A 23,999-nucleotide genomic window follows, 5' to 3' on the forward strand; every position below is an offset into this window, starting at 1 on the left:
AGAGTTTACACTCGGAACCTCCGAAATGCAAACTGACAACCTCAAATTATTGTCAGTTTGCGTGTAATGACATTTATATAATGTTTTGCAATATGTGTTATAGTTTCTCCTTGCCAATACACTTAAGAATAACACATTTTGAATGTTTTAAAGTCAGTTTAGGAATGTGACGTCTGTCATGCAAATGTATTATGGTAGCATAGGTATGACGATTACTTACATCTTTGCTTCGGTTCGTATTGCTCTGTATGTAACTGCCCATGCAAGTTCCCTTTAATGTGCTGATTCCAATACTGCTGGCGGAACTTCTTCCTAAACTTTTCATAGGTTTGGATGGTCGGGATTGCATTTCCCACCAGTGAAATGTGTGGTTCTTTAATGCCATGTCAGGCATCTCAGCTTCTCAGAATCAGACAAACTGAAGGTGCGCACATACTCTTTGAATTTAATCAAGAACCGCATTGGGTTCTGAGGTCCTTTGCCGGGAAAGTTGGGCATAGATTCTGACCAATGACGAGCAGGTTGGTGGAGTAGTGCAGCTGAATCCAGGCTGTTTAGGTTGACAGGTGCGTTCACAGGAGGTCGGTCTGCTGTCTGAGTAGCTGACTGCATTCCTCGATGGAGCGGCTGCAAATGGTGTCCGTTCTGGGCGTCTGACTGGCACAAGCAGAGCTCCCAACTCCAGTAGTCGCTGCTCCACTTGTCTTAGTGCAGAGGTCCTCACATCCGCAGCTCTCTCTGCCACTTGAGCTACGTTGCTGCCGTGTAGCATTGCTGTATCTTCTTCTACGTGTTCCAACTGTGCAGACAGCTGTACGGCTTCATCCTTCAACACGGCGTGGTTGTTGGAACATTGCCGCTCATGAGCCGCATTAACGAGCAAAGAGGTTGTGCGTGACTTCAGCTCCACCTGGTCAGAAAGTAGGGATGTGCGAGTACCCGATATTTTCGGGTAAGGTTCGAATCCACAATTACCCGAACCCGGAATCGTTGTACGTACATGGATTCGAACAGCATTACGAATATTCACAAAAGTTATAAATTAATTTAATACGGCTCAAAAATACTAGCAGTGGAAAATAAAAATAGGCTACTATTACGTAAGTATTTATAATATGATGTATCAAAGAAAGATATGTAAATTAAATAATTAACACAGTGACATTAAAAGAATTTCGAGATTTCGAGAGCTTAAACTGTAATATTACGAATTTCGTCGTATAGCAAACTATAAACTAAAAATAATTACATACCTACAAGAAAAAAAGTCTTGGCTATTTATTGGAGAAAAAATGGTTTCGTTTGCTGAAACGTTTATAAAACTGAGATGTCCCTGTGACGTGCAGTTTATTACGATTGAGTTGGAGAATCGAATATGTTTTGGTTTTCATATTTTAAAGTGTTTATTATTAATTAAGTTTACATAATTATAAACATTTCAATCTCAGTGTAGTAAAAAATAATTGCCAGTAGTTACAGTTAGAAAAAAGAGAAAACACATTATTTTTAAATTAATCAGTTATTTTTAATGATTCTGTGCTTAGTTTTCGGAATCGGATTCATATCTCAAATATTGCCAGGGATTCAAATCGGATTCAAACCGAACTGAAAATCAAGGATTCGCACATCCCTATCAGAAAGCATTTCTAGGGTTGTCTGTTGCTCCTTGAAACGAGCCTCTAAACTGCCCTCCAGGCTTTTGAGATCGGTTCGCAACACCTTCTCGATGCCACTGAATCTATTCTGGCACCGAGGTCTTATTGCACAGTGTCGAATCTTGTGTGCACCTGTGTGAGGTCTGACTGCACAGTGTCGAATCTTGTGTGCACCTGTGTGAGGTCCGACTGCACAGTGTCGAATCTTGTGTGCACCTGTGTGAGGTCCGACTGCACAGTGTCGAATCGTGTGTGCACCTGTGTGAGGTCCGTTTGTACATTTTCGAATCTTGTGTGCACCTGTGTGAGGTCTGACTGCACAGTGTCGAATCGTGTGTGCACCTGTGTGAGGTCTGACTGCACATTGTCGAATCGTGTGTGCACCAGTGTGAGGTCCGACTGGACGGTGTCAAATCTTGTGTGCACCTGTGTGAGGTCTGACTGCACAGTGTCGAATCTTGTGTGCACATGTGTGAGGTCTGACTGCACAGTGTTGAATCTTGTGTGCACATGTGTGAGGCCCGACTGCACAGTGTCGAATCTTGTGTGCACCTGTGTGAGGTCTATCTTCAGACTCGGAAACATTTGCTCTAGCTGTCCCATTTCAAAATACCCAGTTGGAGGGGCTGACACACTTCTAGGGCCAGCATGATGTTCATTTTCTACTGTCATCGCATCCGCAGCCAATCTCTCCAAGCGATGCTCACAGATATCTGCGTCTGTCTAACAGTAAATTCAGTGGTGTGAGGTACTGGGTCTACTGACTTGTGGCTGTATGAAGGCTCCTGAGTTGGTTCTATCAGCCGTTCCCGCCCTCCGTCCGTCGTAGTGAGTGACGTTAGCAAACTGTTTATATTTACCACTCCTTAAGGCAAATCTACTCCCTCTGATGACGCTGTCAATGTGTCACTGTGGGTACTCCTGCTATCAGACTCACTGATTATCTCGGAGTTGTTTGCTGCCCAGTTGCATAGACAATACACAGATGTGGTTGGTCAAGACATGACTGTATACATGTATTTTGGCAAATATACAGTGACAAATTTAACACAACAAAATTCCCTAACTCAAAACAGACAGATTGCACAATCTTGTTTATTGGGCTCCACATACTGGGCTTCAATTTTTAACTATGTAGCATAACTTTCATATACTATTCCCACTTGGGTAGACAATTTTTATAAATTTTGCAACTACTTCTACATATAAGTTGTTACCACTCACCACCTCCGGCTAGCTCAAATTTGGTGATGAGTGGAACATACAGGTTGCAGGTCACGAAGAAAGAAGAAATTTATACACAATGTTCGATGTATTATCTGTTTTTTTTTAATTATTCTTGTAAAAATCACACTATATTCCGTACAACCGAAAACACGAAAAAAACTAACTGTAAATAAAGAAAAGATCAAACACGGAGCCATCGCCTGGCCCGCCGCCCGAACAACGCCTAGCGTGTGAAACAAAGCCTCGGTCGTGGAAAAACGAAGGAGAATCATGTCAGCATGCCTTCCCCGCACAAAGAAGCCAGCAAAAAATTACGAGAAAAATAAACTTATGAATTTTAAAAATAAAAACAATAAACCCGGTGAAATATTTTCACAATAAATAACTTCGAAAAAGGAAAAACTTTAAATCTAACCTGAAATACGACAAAAATTTATAACAAAAGATTATTACTATATTGCATGAGGAAGGCGGTAATCTGGGTTGTTACAAAGTCTGTAGGACTGTAAGTGAAAAATCACATACATAAATGGTTTTAATTAGTTTATGTTTATACTTGTATATCTCACGAATAGGAAAAAACAGTGTAAACATGTAATGTTGAAATTCACTGTTTGCAGCAAATAATGAGTAGTTGGGCTAGCTCAGTAAAAGAAACAAACTTTAACTTTAAACATCAATATAAAATATTGAATGAAAAATCGTTTAAGACCTCTGTGTCAGTTCCATACTTGTTAATTAACAGGATATACATAGTGTAGCAAGGTTCAAATCATGCTAACTGCTATTATTTTTGTAGCAGCAAACCACGGTCTGATTACCATCTTTGCTTTGCTGGGTGGATCTTTAGGTTTCACCAGTTTATTAGAAATGAACAAAAACAAGGTGTGATTCCGTTTGAAATATAATTACTCCATACTGAGGAAACTTATAACAGATACAAGAAAATATTAACGTACAATATTAATTACATTCTTAAACAGCTCTCAGGTATATTCAAAAAAAATTATCGGCCTGCTGTACATGGAATTATCAAAAGTTTCATTTACTAAAAATACATAATCCAATAAAAAAAATACAAATATGTTTAAACGATCCCAGGTTATATACTTAGGTAAAGTCCAGAAATTATGTTTTTCTAATTAACTGCATCTGATGACGTAATTTAAAGAAAGTTCAGAAAAGGGTCAAAAGATATAGAAGCACCGGAGGTCGGGGCTTCGTTTCCCGGAGATCACGCGGGTACATGATGCCAGGGCGCTTGTGTCCTGTTGTGGAAGGGAGATGAAAATGCCAATTCGGCGTCCGGCTCTCGGACCCTGTCTGGAACAGTCCGAATCAAAACTGATCAGAACTTGTACACAGACAGTATACGGGGCGGAAAATGCCCGGAAAAGTTAAGGGGAGGTTGGGGAAAGTCGCGGATCGTCACTCACCAGACAGGGAAGTTGACTTCTATTTACAGATGCGTCGCCCGCCAAGAACTGGATCCCGCGAATACGCAGCTGGGCGCGGTTGTTTTCATCATTTCAAAAAGAAAATTAAAAGAAAAATAACTATTATACTTTGTACTACACAGACGGACTAAACTACTAAAAAAAATTACAGGGATAGCATCCCTTATTTAAGCGACTACGTAGTCGGTTGCGGCCGGATGGAAGTCTTGCAGTGTCTCGTCGACTCGCCGATTTTCGCAAACGGTCCGTCTGTAGTCGCGACGCGAAGTGTCCCGCGGAGAACCGCGTCTCGTAATTAAAAGTAAATCTTGAATCATTTTGGGGGGGAGGGGGCTGGGAGTCCGGACCGAAAGGTCCTGAAGTTCCCCGAGAGGGCGTCATAAAAAAACTCTGACTGATGTCTCGAAGTTGTTAGCACTGGCCGACTTTAGCGCTACCTATTGAGAGGTGTCTGAAATAAAAAGAATCGACTCGCCCAAGGCGTCTGCTTTACCAAGGGAATAAAGGGGCAGTCAGGTGCTACACTCTGGCGGCCTACAGGGTAAGTTGGCTGGGCGGTTAGCGAGTTTGCCGCTAGGTATCGTGTGCGGTCCATTTTGGCACACATTTTTTTATGCAAGGCGTCCTTGGAGACGGTCGCTGTCTGCTGGGGTTTCTGACCTGTCGTTGGCCTTAGGCGAATTCTTAGAACTGAGTGGGAAGAGGGGTGGAGTAATTGGGGGGGGGGGGGGAGAAAACGCAACGACGCTGGGAACAAGCATCCATGACGTGCTTCCAGGGGAGTGAACCTAATACGTATTCGTGACAGTAAAGGCTATGGTCAGCTTGCCTCTGAGAAATGGTAACAGCTCGTCCAGAGCTGCTGTAGGCGGTTTTAGTCATGAAATGAAGTAACGTTACAGGACTGGGACGTGCCTGTAAGCGAGGGAAATTTTAAGCTGGCTGCCAGCAAAGTATTATATCTGCAAAATATCCGATACGTCTCTGGGAAAGGTGCTTCAGACTACTGGCACAAAGTTTAACTTAGGGGAGTACACCAGCCTAACAAAGTGTAAATCGTCCTTTAGTAACCAAATTATAGAGCAAATAAAATTTCCAAAAATAATTTAAAATTATATAAAATTATAGAAAAAAGTGTCGAAATGCCTAATTTCCGGCACAGTAGGGCTACTCAGTATTCAAATATCTGTATTACATATTATGTTATATTATAAGTTTAGCTTGAACATCACGCAATATGTTTATTTGTGATGATAAAATTATTTTTGGCCAACTACGTAGTTAGTTCATTGTCATTGGAGAGTAGGAAAGTTTACACTCGGAACCTCTGAGATGCAGATTGACAATCTCAAATTACCGTCAGTGTGCATTTATAATGACCAGAGACAAGATGATATGGTTTTATTTTTAGTCCAATTTCATTTTTGAAGCAGACGATTTTGGTGTTATTGTTTTTATTTTTATAAAAGCTGTTTTGTAGCACTTCACCAAAATAGGGGTAAAATTTATCTGCTGTATTTTTATGTTAAAATAATTTTTATTGAGTTGGCCTAAAATAGTTACTGTCAGAAAAATAGAAATAAATTAGAGAGCATTTATTGTTTAAAATTATTTCAAAAACAGGTGCACAATTAAAAAAATTAAATCAATTTTCTGATCACTCCACTTTGTGCAATTTTTTGTCCGGAATAACATCATTCCTTTAATTTCAAACACTAAAAGATAACTTTTTTTTTATGATTTGAATTAAGTTTTGGTTAAATATTACTTAATACCATTATATAAATTGCATTTTGGTGTAGTGCTGTCTTGACGTGCTTTCCGGTGTTATTTCAGTTTTATCGCAATTCACAATATAATCGTGTCCCTAGTAATGACATGTATATATTATATGTATTGTTTTGCAATATGTGTTAATAGTTGGTCCTTCCCAATAAACTTAACAATAACTTGTTTTGAATGTTTTAAAGACGATTTAGGAACGTGGTGTCGGTCATGCAAATGCGTTATTGTTGCATAGGTATGGCGATTACTTACAGCTTTGCTTCGGCGCAAATAACACTTAATCGCGACACATAATAGTTTTGCTGCTGTTAATTACTTCAATTTTACTTCTTTTGAAATAAGAAGGTCTCATTTGGTTTTTCTTGTGAAGGTGCATGTACTGTTCCAGTTTCAAGACCAAGTACCGCCTGAAAATCCACGCAGACACACACCGTGAAACACCGTACCAGTGTCCAGTTTGCTCGTTGCAACTGAACACTCGCCGCACACTTCGCATGCATCTGGTAGTGCATAGAGACACCAAGGCATACCAGTGTGCCACCTGTGGGAAAGCATTCAGGCGGGCAAAGGACCTCAAGGTTGGTTTGTATTTTTGTGGCATTCTCATTCAGCAAGGCTCCAGGGAACGTCCATTGTCAGTCCTGTGCGTGAATCCGGGAAGTGCTCTCTCATGCAGTTGTGATTTTTTTGATTTGTATTTATTTTAAATGTCTTAAGCTTAATATAGTGGTTGGATGATAAAAAACGTAATTCATTTTTTGTTTCTTTCTGTAAACCTTTTAGTTTTACTCTTTTGTATTATTTATGTTTATTTTCTTGCTTAATTATGCAAAGAAAGTCCCCTCAAAGGTTTGTGGAAAATTATATTTGTGTTCCTAGAGTAAATAACAATTAGCTTGTGTTTGCCACAAGATATTAATTTTTTTGGTGCGATATTAGGTTTTTATTTTAGAAGTGTTTGTGTATTTATTATTTAAGATTATTCAGTTAGCTCTTTACACCAAATTCAAAGCTAAGATCATCCCAGTAGTAATGTGTCCTTTTCTGTGAGTAGACAGAAAACTTTCAAAATCTTCTACTTGACTCTCATGTCAATTTTTGATATCTTAATGCTCAGTTTCACTAGTCATGTCGATTTTTTTTATTTTTTCTTCATTACTTTTATTTAAGGGATTATTCTAAAATTTTGACTTGATATCTCCTTTGCATTTGTTGTTCTGTCCCAAATATTTTGAACATACATTCACTTAGTGTAATGTAGCGGGTCCAAAAAATTAATGTAAGTCTTCACAATTATTATCACTTGCAAAATGTTTTACACCCATTATATTGCACTGAATGAACATCTGTTAGAAATATTTGTGAGGGAACAACATATACAACAAAGGTATTGAGTTAAAATTTTAGAAGTAGCCTTTAAATAAATAATTATAAAAAAAATAAAAAAAAATAAACAAGGCGTGGGAGACCAAGCCTTAGGAATGAAAATTTCATATTAAGCTTAGTATCTCACAGACAGCGAAGTCATTAGAGTTGTGAATACATATTCTGTATAACAAGAATGAGGGCAAGTAGGAAAAGATTGGCCATAGCCTGGATAAGAAACCTTTCAAGCATTGGCCTGAAGTTATTTACTCAACAGTCAACACCACTTTGGTGCAGTGGTTGATTGGTAGTAATTGAGTGTCAGATCATTCGATGCCCACTAAGACGAACTGGGTTCCATTCACGAAAGGGTCAAAGTGGGAAATGTGGCAGACGCTGATTTAAAACAATTTTTGTGGACATATGCCATTGCTGGTTTTCACTGTATGTCATAGAGAAACTACAAAATGGACAAGAATGATCAATATACAGTCAAACCTCATTATTACAAACCTGAAGGGACCATAATTTTAGCACTTTGTAATAACGAGGGTTTGTATTAACCAAACTATTGGGATATCATGACAAAAAAATTGATTGAACTTAAAATGCCTATATTTACAATTATAAAGAAAATTATATACACTGTTGGTAGTATAAGCTGGCTTCACTACATGCATAACAATATGTGAACACTAAAGAAAACAAACACAATGCAACACTTACAGAATAAATCATAATACAAACTTTAATAAACTTGCATTCATGACACATTTTCTATTCAAACATTTGGTTTAAAAAAAGCATCAATTCTGGTTTGCACTAATTTTTTCTTATATGCATTGTTTACCACATTTAACTTTGGTCGTATCTACTGCTGCCGACTCCCTACACATAGTTTTGCCAACAAGATAGTTGCGATCCTTAAACCGTTGTAGCCAACAATTGCTGAACTTGAAGTGTGAAATTCCTAACCTCAGTGCTAGGTAGTCTGCCTTCTTCTGAATCATAAGTCCAGAAATTGGCAAGTTTGCTGCACGCATTTCTTCAAACCACTGCAACAAGGTAGCTTCCATTCTTGATGTTTTGGGCCTCGCTTTCTATTTCTTGTTGATAATCTGCACGAACTCGTAAAAGCCGATTCAATCTTTTCAAGATTTTTTAGTATTGTCGACAACGACGATTGCGGGATGATAAATTCTCTCGCAATTTCAGTTTTCGTTCTCTCTCTATTGTCTAATTCTTCGATGATTTACCGTATTTACTCGCATATAGGTCGCGGCAATTTTACCAGATTTGATGGGGGAAAAATGAAGTACGACCTATATGTGAAGAAAAATTTTTTTAAAATTTTTGAGGAATTTTTTTTGCAATATTTTGCTTTAAAATGCGAAAAAGAAGTTTATATAGGTATAGGCAAATTTATTTACAATGTACGCATACAGCGAAACCCCTTATTTACGTTACCGTTATTTACGTTTTCCCGTTATTTGCACTATATTCTTCAGGTCCCGTTTAGTTCCCATTTAGTCCAATACAATACTTTCACGCAAATTACGACTCAAAAATTGAATCCATCCCAGAAAATACCGTGGGTTCTTTAAGAGTAGATAAGATTAGCTAGTAGGCCTAAAAACATCGTGAAAAACGTGACGTTTATAGTATGCAATGAACATTTTAAATCGCAAAATATACATATTTTATAACATGAAAAGTTGCTTTTATTTCTAAACATGTAATAATTTAAGCCTAGGCATGTAAAAGTCCGAGTAATTATAGCAGGAGACAATCTAAAATACACGAGGGAAAAACGTAAACTCACGAATGTATGAACGCGGCTGATTGTTAATTTCTGATACTGTATTTATGTCACAACTTAGCCGAAATACTGGTACGAGACAAACTACACAAGATAAAATGAGCGGAGCCTTGGTAACTGTTTTATACGTATTTTATAATTTCGGAAGTATTGTACAGTTGACGCATATTTTTTAAAGTAACAATTTATTTCTGGGGATCGTAATTAATTAATTATTGGTATCAAGTCATCAAGATGGACGTAAACTTGAACATGTCACAGCAGCGAGAAAACTGGTGCGTATACCAATAAACTGGTATTAGAACTGGACAAAACTGGTACACGGGAGGTGGAGCTTATATTTTTTTCCGCTAAGCTTGCATCTATTGGCTGGCTGCTGATGCAAGGTCACGAGTCTGGGCGGAGCGTTGAGTGAGTTATACTGCGCATGCGCAGCTCAGTGAACAAAGAGAGCCAGCAGGCGCACCGTAACAGCAGCTGATCGAGTACAATGACCTTTCTCTGCGCAGGGCGCACGGCGCGGTAATGAATTACCAGTGCGACCTATATGGGGGGGAATCTTAAATACCAAATTCAAGGCCTCAAATTATGGGTGCGACCTATCTGCGATGGCGACCTATATGCGAGTAAATACGGTAACTTTAACTTGCAATGTAAGGTCGTTGCGTTTACGTTTCACAGTCATATTACAAAACAACTCACACTCAAAATTGAGGTTAAGACACACGTGCGTGTACAATGGAAAATATCAGAACGTTTTTCCATAGATTGTTTAAACTTCTATGTATGTACACTTCCGACAACTAATATTAATAAGGTATAGAGTACTTTCCTTTTCGTTTTCCGTTTACAACATGGCATCTTTTCTAGTTTAGTTACTAACATCACCACTACAGTTAAACGTTTCATCTTGTTTTTCTTTTCGACCATTTTGCGCTGTAGGATACAGACAGCTATCTTTGGAGAAACGTTTGTTTACATGACGGTTATGAAGACGTTATTTACTTTAGACTTCGGCGGTGAAATTCGTATTAACTGTTTACTTATACACGTTAACAGCTACTAGAGGGATCAAAACAACTTCGTAATTCATATTAACCGTATTTCGTATTAAAAGTACTGAATAACATAGGAAAGCATACTTTATTTTCTGGGGCTGTGAAAGTACTTTGCATAAACGGGAATTTCGTACTAAGCGGTTTCGTATTAATGAGGTTTGACTGTATAAGCACACAAAAAAGGCCAAAAGCAGCTGATTTTAAATGTGTGTTTGCAGAGACAGCACAGAAAAGTCAGAAAAAATATCTCGGCACAGACGAACACAGTGGGATGACGACAAGACAGCTGTGTTGTCCAAGGTGGTTGTTTGTATTTCCTGTGCTTGTCATTGTCAGCCCGCTGTGTTCGTCTGTGCTGAGATATTTTTCCTGACTAATTCCGCCCACAGAATTCTTTGTGCTGTCTTTGCATTCACACATTTGACATAGGCTGATTTTGACTTGGTTTATTTTGTGTGTTTGTGTATTCATTTTTCGGTTTCTCTATGACATACACTGAAAACCAGCAATGGCGTATTTCCATAAAAAAATTTTAAATCAATCTTAACCTATTACATGAGTCATTCAAAGAACGTGGCAGACGTTGCAGTGAGCTGGTGGGTTTTCTCTTGGTACTTGTGTGTCCCCACTTGTTAACTACATCATCTCATCAGCCCTCTTTGTCTCTGTTGTTTTCTATAGCCATGATTTACTCATTCATTCATTCATTCATTCATTCATTCAACACCTCTAATATGGTCGTTATTTTGGTGTTCACGTGCAGTTTTTAAGAAAATATACTGTATAAACTGCAATGATGTGTATCACATTTTTGGCTTAAACTCATCTCAGCATAATAGTATTTATATTTGCACTTAAAATCTATTTAATTGCTTAGTATTCAAGATATTGAGATGCATTAATCTGTGAACTACTCACAAGATTTACAGGAATTTTGCAGCAAAAGGTAATCTTATTTATTTTAAGGTGTATATCTACTTACTATGGTGAGTATTTGATACTAATATGATAATTGTGATATATACATGAATCACTATTTCATAAATAATTCTGAAGTATATTTGGAAACATTGAATGAAATTATATTAATAATACAGTAGAACCCTGTTATAATGTTCCTGCATATAATGTTTTCCTGCTTATAATGTCATATTTTTAAAGTCCCAATATTTCCCCCATAAGGACAAGGTATTTATTTTCTGCATATAACGTTCATAAATAGTGTAATTTCCTGCTTATAATGTTTGCTTTCTAACATTCAATAAATGGGGAAAAAATGTTTTAAAACCAAATTATTCCAACACTTACGATAAAAAGTTTCCTTTATGTATGTTTATGTTTACAATCACTGCCATACAATACAAGAAGTTTGATAAAATACAATTTTATACAATATACTGAAGGTACACAATGTTCATAGTTATGTGTCAGTTGGCACTCATAGTCAACTCTTCTCTTCCTTGCCATTCCAGTGGGTATTCAGATGCACGTACATAGTCCTACGATACCGTATTTACTCGCATATAGGTCGCGGCAATTTTACCAGATATGATGGGGAAAAAATGAAGTCGACCTATATGAGAAGAAAATTTATTTTTTAAATTTTTGAGGAATTTTTTTTGCAATATTTGGCTTTAAAATGCAAAAAAGAAGTTTATATAGGTACAGGCAAATTTATTTACAATGTACACATACAGCGGAACCCCTTATTAACGTTACCGTTTTTACGTTTTCCCGTTATTTTCACTATATTCTTCAGGTCCCGTTTAGTTCCCATTTAGTCCAATACAATACTTTCACGCAAATTACGACTCAAAAATCGAATCCATTCCGCTATTTACGTCACGTAACAACCATAAACAACCAGAAAATACCGTGGGTTCTTTAAGAGTAGATAAGATTAGCTAGTAGGCCTAAAAACATCGTGAAAAACGTAACGTTTATAGTCTGCAATGAACATTTTAAATCGCAAAATATACATATTTTATAACATGAAAAGTTGCTTTTATTTCTAAACATGTAATAATTTGAGCCTAGGCGTGTAAAAGTCCGAGTAATTATAGCAGGAGACAATCTAAAATGCACGAGGGAAAAACGTAAACTCACGAATGTATGAACGTGGCTGATTGTTAATTTCTGATACTGTATTTATGTCACAACTTAGCCGAAATACTGGTACGAGACCAACTTCACAAGATAAAATGAGCGGAGTCTTGGTAACTCTTTTATACATATTTTATTATTTTGGAAGTATTGTACAGTTGACGCATATTTTTTAAAGTAACAATTTATTTCTGGGGATCGTAATTAATTAATTATTGGTGTCAAGACATCAAGATGGACGTAAACTTGAACATGTCACAGCAGCGAGAAAACTGGTGCGTATACCAATAAACTGGTATTAGAACTGGACAAATCTGGTACACGGGAGGTGGAGCTTATATTATTTTCCGCTAAGCTCGCATCTATTGGCTGACTGCTGATGCAAGGTCACGAGTCTGGGCGGAGCGTTGAGTGAGTTATACTGCGCATGCGCAGCTCAGTGAACAAAGAGAGCCAGCAGGCGCACCGTAACAGCAGCTGATCGAGTACAATGACCTTTCTCCGCGCACGGCGCACAGCGCGGTAATGAATTACCGGTGCAACCTATATGGGGGGAATCTTAAATACCAAATTCAAGACCTCAAATTATGGGTGCGACCTATCTGCGATGGCGACTTATATGCGAGTAAATACGGTATTTAAGTTGCCAACCATTGAGCGAGGGCATAACTAAAAGTGTTTTCTATTGCTTACAAATAATTTTTTTTTTTCATTCATACGTAGGAATCCCAAAATTAAACATTTTCAGGTGGCGAAGGAGTAGACGTTCTCACTCTTAATGTTGTCATCATGAATCGTGAGACAATTTGACAAAAAATGTGGCAATATATCTTTAAAGACAAACAAAATTTAACCAGGGAACAAGATGAAGTTGAAAAATTGTTGGCTTGTTTCAGAAAATTCATGTATCAAGTATACTATCTTTGGTTTTAACATTAAAGTTGTTTACATAGCTTGGTGATGCCATTGGTACAAAGCTCGAACATTGTTAAGTGCTAAATTGAGATTTCCTGCTTATAATGTTTTTTTCTTGTGCTCCCTTGAAAAACATATAACAGGGTTCTACTGTATTATGGCGTTATGTACGAGGTATGTAAATTAAGTAATGAGACTGGCAATGTAGCATTCGATCGGGCAACACTGGGGATGCGAGACTTGGAGGGGCGGCAGGTGAACATGTGATACTCTTTCAGTGCGAATTTGAACTTGCTCAAGACATTTCCTTGTCCATAGCAAATGTTTTCATAAAACAGTTGTTTTTAGTACGTTCTAAAAATGAGTGACATCAGTTTTGAGCAACGGTGTGCTATCAGGTTTTGCTTCAGACTTAGGCACAGTGCAACGGAAACTTATGCAAAATTTCAGCAGGCCTACGGAGACAGTGTTTTTTTGTCGAGGGCCCAGGTTTTTTGTTGATTTAAGCCATTTTCAGTGGGCAGATAAGTTGATTGAAGATGAACCACGAAGTGGAAAGTCTTCATCTTCAAGATCCGATTAAAACATCGACAGAATCCGGGATCTTATGCATTCAGATCATCGGTTTACAGTTAGAATGATCGGGGAAGAGTTTGTATTTGACTCACACTACCATTCATCAGATTTTGGCCAATTAATTGGGGATGAGAAAAATCTGTGCAAAAATGGTTCCAAAAAACCTTTTGCAGGACGGAGCATGGAATGGCGCACTTCAACCTCTCTGAAACAAAAAAAAAAAAAAACAAGAATGAGCAAGTCAAAAATCAAATGCATGCTGATTTGCTTTTTTGATAACAAGGTAATTGCCCACAAACAGTTTGTGCTTCAAGACCAAACAGTCAATCAACACTTTTACCGAGAGGTTCTTGAAAACCTTCGAGAAAGGGTCATGTGTGTAAGACCAAACATCAAGAACAACTGGGTGTTGCATCACGCCATGAGCCTTGTCACGCAGCAATTTCAATAAACGAGTTTTTGGCGAGTAAAAACATTCCTGTAGCTCCTCAGCCTCCTTATTCGCCAGAAAAGAGTCCTTGTGACTTTTTCCTCTTCCCGAGATTGAAAATTCACCTCAAGAGATGTCATTTTGGAACACTCGAAAACATTAAAACTGCTGTAACCGACCAGCTAAAGGCTATTCCAGTATCCGAGTTCCAGCGCTGCTGTGAGGACTGGAAGAACCGTATCCAGCGCTGTGTGGCTTCCCAAGGAAGTTATTTTGAGGGAGACAATATTAAATTATAATTCTACTCGAATAAAAAAATTTGAAAAATACGAGTCTCGTTTCTTAAATTACACACCTCGTACAAGTACATAATTACCTGTATATTAACACTTAAGTTGGATAGGGTCCTATGTAATGCCGATCATTTGGTCTTGTAGTCAAAACTCCTGACTGGTGGGCCCAAAGTCCCGGGTTTGATCCCCGGAGGGGTGGTAAACCACTGCAGAATCACCCTGCATGAAATCCTGATAACTGTGGTTTCCATTGCTGTGCCACTACGGGGGTCATCATGCTTGGAGTCAAACAAAAAAAGGACTCACCATATGTGATGCTATTTTAACCTTATTTAAACCACAATGCTTTGTAAATTATTGTAACTGGAATTCTTAAATTAATATATGAATTATTTTACATACTAGTCATGTTTCAAACCTAAAGGGAAAGAGTTTAGTTTGTGTATTTTAGGCTGGAATAATGCTAAAGAAGGTGTCAAATTTGCATCATATCACTTGCCCCGGTTTGGAGGGCATCATATTGAGAACTCTTTTTTTTTGTCATGAAGAATTAATTGGATATTATTACCACAATTTTGGGAGGATAATTTGTTTGGTTGTTGCTTGCCAAGGTCTGGTTTTTTTTGCTTTAACTTTGCTAACAAATACTCCATATGGACTCTTACTTCCAAATTTTTGATCCATATGTACTGGTCTAATGCCCTTTCATTTATAAGATATGGGAAGAAAGAATAAACAGTGCTAGAGTACATAGAAACTAGTTGAATCAAACATCTTATTTGTTACATGCCTTAAAATAATTAATTGAAAAATTATCTGGCTGTTTACAATTTATGGTTGTTAGAAATTAGTTTTCTACAAAGATCTTTTTTGCTATCAAGTAATTAAAACAAAAATGTTTGTGAACTTGTTATGTTTGTACTGTAAGATATTTTTCTGTTAAATTGCTAGATTATAATGTGGCTTTAGAAAGTTTGTCTTTATTCAAGAAATTTTAGTAATATTGCTTACCTCTTACATACTACTATTGACAATTCAATCTCTCAGTAAGCTAAAGTGAATTTTTGACTAATAACATATTTTATTTAGGTACTATGTTTTTCTTTAACAATCATGGAAATTTGTTTGTGGACTTGGCTGTTGTTAATATGTATATTATTTTTTTCTAGAACCATCATAACCTTCACACAGGACGGCGACCATACACATGTACATTTTGCCCTCGGACCTTTGCGAATGGTTCAAACTGCCGTTCACATAAGCGCAGAATGCACCCAGAAGAATTGCGAGCTTACGAAGCTAGTCTCGCAGCTGCGGAGAATACAGAAATGAAGTTTTCTTCAGCCGCTGATGCCTCTGTGAACGTCGGCAGCTCTGGCAGTTTGTCGGGTCACACGGAACAGTCACTAGTGGAGTTGGACATCGGTACAAATGTGCCACAGCACAGTTCCTTGGAATCTTTGTCGAAACCTTCTTCTGATTTAAGCATGCAAGAAATGAACATGTACATGAATCCTCTCCCGATGAAAGTTAGTGTAGAAAGTCCACCCATTTCTCAGGCTTCAATGAATCCTGCAAATTCAGCCTCAAGCACTTATCCTGACTATCACAGATCATCAGATCATGAGGAGCTATCTTGCACTTCATTAAATCATAATGCAAACTCTCATACATTAAATAGGCCATTGTCCTCTCACATGACTTCAATCTCATCTCCTCTTTTGCGAGAAAGTGAAAACGTTAACTTACAAAACTCGCAGGCTCCTTCGAGAAATGGTCAAATGCCCCCTGGCGATATCTCCTGTAGCGTGGCTTCTATCGCCTGCCACTCTGTACCCATTAATTTGAACTCTCGCCGAAACACAAATGCAGCATCCTCCGAATCTCTTCTCCACTCGAGTCACCTGCCGGCTCTTACCCCGCTTAATTTAAATATCTCTGAAATACATTCAAGTAGGCAGCAAACATCAGGGTTATCCATAATGGAGGAATCCGAACTGTTGTCTCGCAGAAGGCTGCTAGAAAACTTCCAGCCCTCTGCCGGCGGACTTCGTCATCACATTCCAGGTTTGAACTCCAACCTTCCTCAGGTGAACCTACAACACCAGCTGCACCACAACGGGTTGTCGCTGAGTCGCTCCGAAGCGGAACAAGAGTTGCTGGAAATGAACCGGACTAGCATTCAGCGTGAAATGATTGCGAACAATGGTGTGAACCACGTGCATCACCCTTCGCATACTGGTTCTGAACATGTGAGTGCGGTTCACGAGTTCTCGACTTCGTTGAACCACTTGTACACACATCAGCCACCTCTGATGACTTCGGTGGCTGCTGCGATTGCACATTCTTCCACGGTTGGCGTGCCTGCGTTCCCGGGCAACCCGTACATGCACCGTAACACGGGATACAAGTACAATCGAGGTAACACAAATTTGTAAATAAACCTCCAAGTGCTAATTATTTAATAGTGGAAAAGATATTTTTCAATTCCAATGAGAGTATTTTTTGAACTATGTAGATAGGTAAATATACATTTAAAAAGAATTGACCTGAAGCTTTCAAAACTAGTTACTTACTGAAACTATAATGAGTGGGTCATGTTAGCAACATCAGGTGTATTGTGCATACTTTACTGGATACATGATGACACCATTCAACTTTCAAAAAACAAATCTTCATTGAACCATTCATTTTTGGCAATGCAAAGATGGTTCAAGGTTTTCAGTATCACAACTGAAAGCCATAAAAATTTTTACTTAGACATTCAAAGTTCTCTTGATGGATATTTGGTGAAGAAGGAATGTGTAGTAGGAACTTGGAAAACCATGATAAATGGTTTTAGTGTGCAGTACATGTTTTGATGGTTTGAGTCGGGTATAAATGTAGGTTTCTTCCTTTCAGCCATTACCTTATGGTAGTTTGGAGCGCATTATGATTTGGTCTGTGCTGCTTGCAACTATAACATCTCGAGTGTTGAGTTCCATGTGGACCACAGAGTAGGTACAGTGTTTTACAGTAAAATCTCATTAAGTATACTTGACAATGAATGGTTAAAAGGCACAAATTGTGGCAGAGATGTTAGTAAGCATACTTAATAACAAGAAAGTACTTTAGAGTGAAGTATTTTGTAATGAGGTTTTACTGTAGTTTGTTTACAGTTCCTGGAACATATTTGAAAGCCCTGAAAACAACAAGAAATAAATTTTAATCAGTTAAATTAGATTCTGTTACTAGTATAATTTTTTTTGAAATGTTGATTTTTAATTGTTACGGTTGGTATGAATGGATTGTATCAGTGATGGCTCTTGCTGAGGAGATTAAAAACATGCTGGAAAAACATGACATACATGCTTATTACTTGCTAAGATTACTTGAGTGCAACTGCTGTAAATCATTATTGGCTGGCATTCGTACAATAATCATGAAAAGTTGCACGCTAAATATGACCTTTGATTTTGCACTTTGCGGTGGCTTTCAATTAGTTTTATTGTGTGCTGGCATAGACACAAAGTTCTAAAGTTAGCTAATTGCTCACCAATAGGGATTTCACATATCTACTAATGTCTCCTATTTTAATTAAAGGTTCTTGAAAAAGATGGCTATGTAATTCAATTATTCAAAATTGGATTTTTCCTAGTTTTCACTTTTCTATTATTAACATATTCTCTGCTATTCTGTGTTAAAAAACAAGTAGTTATTGGCATTGTATGCCAATAGTCGTTAAACCTCCATGAGAACATGCTGCAAAGAATAGATCAAATATAATAAATTTTAGATTTCAAAGGACATTATGCCTTTTCTACCAGGGTTGCTTCAAGTTAAGAGCACAATAAAAATAAGTGAATATGAGGGAAATTACAAACTATTTTTTAATTACAATTGTGATAAAAATAAGGGAAACTCAGTATACCACTTTTAGTGATACAGTAACTAGGCACCTCAAAAAATGGTAAAACATAAAATACTTTGAAATTAGGCTGATTTTCAATTTTTCATTTTCATAAAATTGCAATTATTTTTAACCTTAAACTCAAGAGTTAAAAGAATAATTATTGATTTTTAGATACAGGTTCAGGGGCATATTGATAGCAGTTGTATATGTACACATCTGCCATTTATTTTTCTACACCGTCAGCACCTGTTGACAACAAACCATCCAACACAGGCTAGCAAACACCACGGAACTGAGGGTTTTTCATTGGGGTGTTTTGTTTGACTAAAATGTGTCATCTAATCAGTGTAAATGTATTTTGGATTCCGAAGTTTTGATCTTTGGTAAGAGATCAGATAGAAAATATTTACGTGTAATTTCGGCAGTGTTTGTGTTGACTGGATGTGTAAAGGTATGTGCATAATAATAAACACAATATATCAAATGAGAAACAAGAATGAACTCGTGTTTTGATGTTGATGTAAAAAGATGGCACTGAAAATCCTTTAAAACAATTAAAAAAAATTAATAAAGCTGCTATGAGGTGAGAACAGACCATTATTAGTAAATCTGTTAATGTGTTGGAATATAATCAGGCATGTAAAACTAGCAATCTCAAGGTTAGGCCTTGGCTGAAGCCAAGCTTTGGAGAATGCAGGTGCAAATAACAATTCCTTATAATCATAAAACTGTTTCCAAAGTCAGTGTATGATTTTTGCTCTGTCGTGTTAAGCCTTTGTGCATTATCATGTGATGTAAAACACTATCAAATCAACACACTAAATGAAGCAACAGAAAAAAAGTATTATTATTTATCTGACTTGACAGTAACAAAATAAAACTTTTTTCATTATCTGTTCATCAACATACGACTAAACAGTTAAATACATCCTCAGGTTTGTGACCCAGCTGACTGTATCCCCTAACCTAGGATCCCCTGGTGGAGTTCAGAGTACCAGGATGAACCTAATGAACTTGAGGACTGTAGTTCAACACTACTTGTAATGTGAATTTAATTGGTATATTTTGGAAGCAGTGACTTATTGGAACTAAATGAGATAAATTTACGAAACATATAGAAATAATACCATGTGGTTTTTACCTGTTGAAGGTTGCAGAATTGTGATTTTCGGGAAAAAAGTTATTAAAGTTTGGTTAGATTAGGTTTACTACTAGCCTGAATTTCCAGTAGCTGGGACTCTACAACCTTTACTGGGAAAAAACCACTTACAATATTTTAATTTCCCCATCAGAAAAAAATATATATATATCAAGCCTAGATACTGATATAATTTATCTTGTTAATTTATCCTTCTTAGTTCTAATAAAGCACGACTTTAAACATTTGCAATCACATTAAATATCACAATTCGGAAACATCACTATGCTTTTTGCCAAGTTCAGTTCCACCAATTTGTGATTTTGTTTCAGATTGTCCGATTATAACACCAAGAATGGTTTAATTACTCCTATCCTTCTGTCATTATATGAACATTTTCTTTGTGCGTATCGGTATTAACTTCACCTTTAAATTATGGCCAAAATAGAGTATAATGACAGTGAGTGTTCCATAAGCACTAGCAACCAACTGTCTAGTGTACCTACATCACCCTTTGTAGTACGAAACTCCCAGTTTATGGCCGTCGCTGGTTAAGTCGTACGAAGGTCACGTACACGTCTGCTGTGAAGCACCTTAGGTGAATGCAATTTTTTTGCCTGTCCGTACACCACTGACATTGACATATCGGCCGTCTCTGCAAACTTTAAGTCTGCCGTGCTATTGCTGTGTGTCAAATCTGTAATTGTAGCACCATGCTCACTAACAGCTAACACTGTGCTAAAGCCCACCCCACACCATGCCCTTTGTCTGCTATACCTTTCTTTTTACCTATGGGTATAAGAGTGGGCATAAAAGTTTGTTTAGCAGACGAGAAGAAAGAATTCATTCCAGACACATGATACCTAGAATGCTAACAGAACACCAGTCAATGCAGTTTCCGACCAAAGCAAGCATATCGGGATAGTATAAAAATGTTGCTGTCTATTTAACCAAATACTGAAATAATATGAAAATATAATATGTTAATTTAAAAATTATTTAACTTGTTGAATAATTTTTGATATTTTATCCTCTACACTTCACTTGCAAAGAAATATAACAAAGTTGGTGTTTGTATTTAAATACAAAAAGAGAGCAAATTAAAAATTAATGAGATAGATTTTGAAACTAACCTATCAAGAAAAATTCTATCTTGAAAAGAGTGAATTTGGCGGTCACTGGCTTATTTTGCATTGGCAAGGAGACATTAGAAAGAAACTGAGCAAGGTAATTTGCAAAATGTCATTCTGGTAGGTAATTGTGTATCATATTGGCATTGAATGTGTGTTCAAGTAAAGTTGATGTTCAGAGAAGAATAAAACTCTACTTTCAAGTTGTGTTGTATTTTTTCTAAGTATTCCTCTGAAACCTAGTATGGTTTGAACTACTACTACATTTAAAAATTAGCCATACATTGCCAGGGCCGCAACTAGAGTCTCTGGCACCCGGGCATGAATAAATTCATGCCCCCCCCCCCCCCCCCCTCTTTTTTTGCACATACCACACCAATAAAGCGGGGGTCCGGGGGCCTCCCACGGAAAAATGGTGCTATTTAAGCATTTTCCATACCAATACATGTAACAGTTTCTGTGCTACTGTAACTTCCATGCATGAACCCACTATGTCCATAAAGTAGTCCGCATAATCACTAGACTTGTTCATTAAATTGTCGTCATAAATGTTTTTTAAAGATTCAAATTCAACTTGCGAGACCTTTTTGCAGCAAAGATTTTGATGACATCATCATAGCAAATAGAGGATGCTCTCTTGTGTTCTATGGAAATCATGCTCAAATTCGACAGTCTGTCTTGCCTCGTACAATTTCTTAATTTTTTTTTTTTTAAATTTTCAATTTGCTGAAACTTCTTTTGCCTGAAGTAACTGTTACAGGAAGAGTAAGAAATATCTTAAGGGCTGTGGTCAGGTTTGGATATCCTTCTTCAATTCTGTGTTCGTGAATGAGCTTCAAGAGGGTCGCTGCAGATGCTGTTTTCATAGTGTCATCAACTGCCAAGGCGTGATGTTTAAAACTTTCCATTTCTTGAACTATTTCTTCTCCATTGGTGTCATCTTTGTATTTTTCAGACAACCATTTGGCTGCAGTCTTCAAATCTTTAACTTCCATTTTGTAGATGTTATTCCCATTTAAAAAGCTAAACTTGTCATTAATTGCTTGAAGAGCCTGAAACCGGTATTTTAAGGCATTCACTATTCCATCGCCACTGCTTCCTCACAGCCAGTGGTACCACCCTCTCTGACAACATTTTATTGTATTCGTATAGAGGACGCATTAAAACTTTCTAACTTCTCCCTTTACAATTTTTTATGTTAATGATGAACTTAACATTCTTCTCAGAGTATTTTAAAATAAATTTGTTCAGACGTTATATTGTAAATCAGATTAGACATTCCTGGCATGCAAGTTAAAAAACTTTTTACCAGTTACCAGTTGTAGTAGGAATTACAAAGCAAGCGATTTCGGTGCCCCCACAGCTTTGCGCCCGGGGCGTATGCCCCGCTTGCTCCCCCGTAGTTGCGGCCCTGTACATTGCTGTAAGTTAGGCGTTTTCTGTCAAGATAGCGGAAGTTATTTTTAGCTTATGTGTTGTAATTTTGGTGAAATAATAAGATACAACATAGAAGAAGAAAAACAGAGTAATTGATATTTTCATGAATGGATGTGAAAATTCAAATTTTATTTTTGACAATTTGTTTTTGAGGTTATATATTTGTTTGAAATGAATTTTTTGTTTGAGAAAAATTCCAATCATTCACTAGTAGTATATAATAGTTCCTCCAGGGACAGGCGTCAGGGTGAGGAGCCGACCGCCATCTTGGATTGTGACATCACGGCGGCCATCTTGGACTCAAAAATTCCCATTTTTCGGAAAAATTTCTTGTTTTCTTCCACACAAATTAAAAAATTAGGATTTCAAAAAACCTCAAAATACGTTTGCCTTAGAAAGAACAAGTAATCCTAAAAGCGACTTAAAAGTCCTAAGAGTTAGCCGCTGACGTCATCTAGGAGTATGATGTAACCGTTGCAATTTCTGTTATGGCCGCCATCTTTAAAATATTTACTATCCAATTTTAATGGAAAAAAATTAATATTCATAAAATTCTAATAAAAAATATTAAAAAAAAAAAGCATCCATTTACGACATGTAGCTCAGAGTCCTCCGTTCGAACCTGGTGAGGGCAAAAAAAAATGGCGAATGATCCTTCCCTCATGGTGGCTGCTGGCAGTCTGACCCCCACCACTTTTTTCATAGCATATATCATCAGTATGACATCATGTCCGCCATTTTAAAAATCCATAATTTTAAAGCTAGAAAATCAGTAAAAATTATAAAAAATATATTAATTAAATTTTATTAAAAAAAATTTAAAAACACTGTTGCACTTTTCGTTACTGCCGCCATCTTGGAAATTCGTAATTTTTATGCTAGAAATTTGGATAAAATTCTAATAAAATCACATTTTAATAAAATACTATTTAAAGCACATTCATGTTCTCGGTTCGAACCTAGTAAGAGCAAAAATAAAAAAAAGTCGATAGATGCTTCCATGAAAGCCACCTGCCGACAGACCCACCAATACCAAGGTAAATATATTATATCCGCTGGTATAATGTCATGTCCGCCATATTGTTTTCGGCTCCTAGAGTGCGCTGACGCCATGTTAGTGTAATTTTTACCTGCTAGAGTGCAGTAATAATTTATTATTACTGTGGCACCCATCATCTTGAAATTTGGACACCGTCTTGGAATTGCGTAATTATTTAACTAGAAATTCGGGAAAAATTCCAAAATCACACAATAATGTACTGATGGATTCGATCAATATCCGTTCCTGGTTCGATCTCTGAATGAAGCTAAAAGTAAATTTAATTAAAATACCAGAAAAGTGTCAGGTTCGATGAATTAAACACCGCAAGTTCTTTTACAAACGTAATATTTATTACATAATTTCTATTCTAGTACAGGAACATTTGCGATAGTTATCAATTGTATAATCATTTCGGCCTGCATAGGCATGAAATGACTAATTCTTAGCTCCAATCAGTTTATACTAGACAGAGACTAACCAGATCCTTTACAGACATAGTCCTCTTCTTGACAGAGTTTCTGGATACCGTATTTAACAGTTTGCTTCACATCGTCAGAACTGTAAATTACTGCAGCCGATGTCTTGAATGCACACTTCTTCACTTTGTCATCGAATGGATATGGCTTTCCATATATAAAGTCCAACCACAAGTTATATTTCAAAGTTCCGTTTGTTGC

At 37.1% G+C, this 23,999-nt stretch overlaps 1 protein-coding gene across 3 annotated transcripts in view; it reads left to right on the top strand.

Moving 5' to 3' along the window:
• LOC134529042 (zinc finger protein 37-like) overlaps positions 1–18,025 on the top strand; it is a 33,788-nt gene extending 15,763 nt beyond the window's left edge. For all 3 annotated transcript variants that reach the window (XM_063362737.1, XM_063362738.1, XM_063362739.1), the window contains 2 exons: positions 6,513–6,702; positions 15,853–18,025. In XM_063362737.1, the coding sequence (XP_063218807.1) occupies positions 6,513–6,702; positions 15,853–17,121 (1,459 nt within the window). In that variant the 3' untranslated portion in view covers positions 17,122–18,025. The remainder of the gene's footprint in view (positions 1–6,512; positions 6,703–15,852) is intronic.
• Positions 18,026–23,999: the final 5,974 nt, after the last annotated feature.

This window comes from Bacillus rossius, chromosome 2, assembly GCF_032445375.1.
Source record: "Bacillus rossius redtenbacheri isolate Brsri chromosome 2, Brsri_v3, whole genome shotgun sequence".
Classification (NCBI taxonomy): domain Eukaryota; kingdom Metazoa; phylum Arthropoda; class Insecta; order Phasmatodea; family Bacillidae; genus Bacillus; species Bacillus rossius.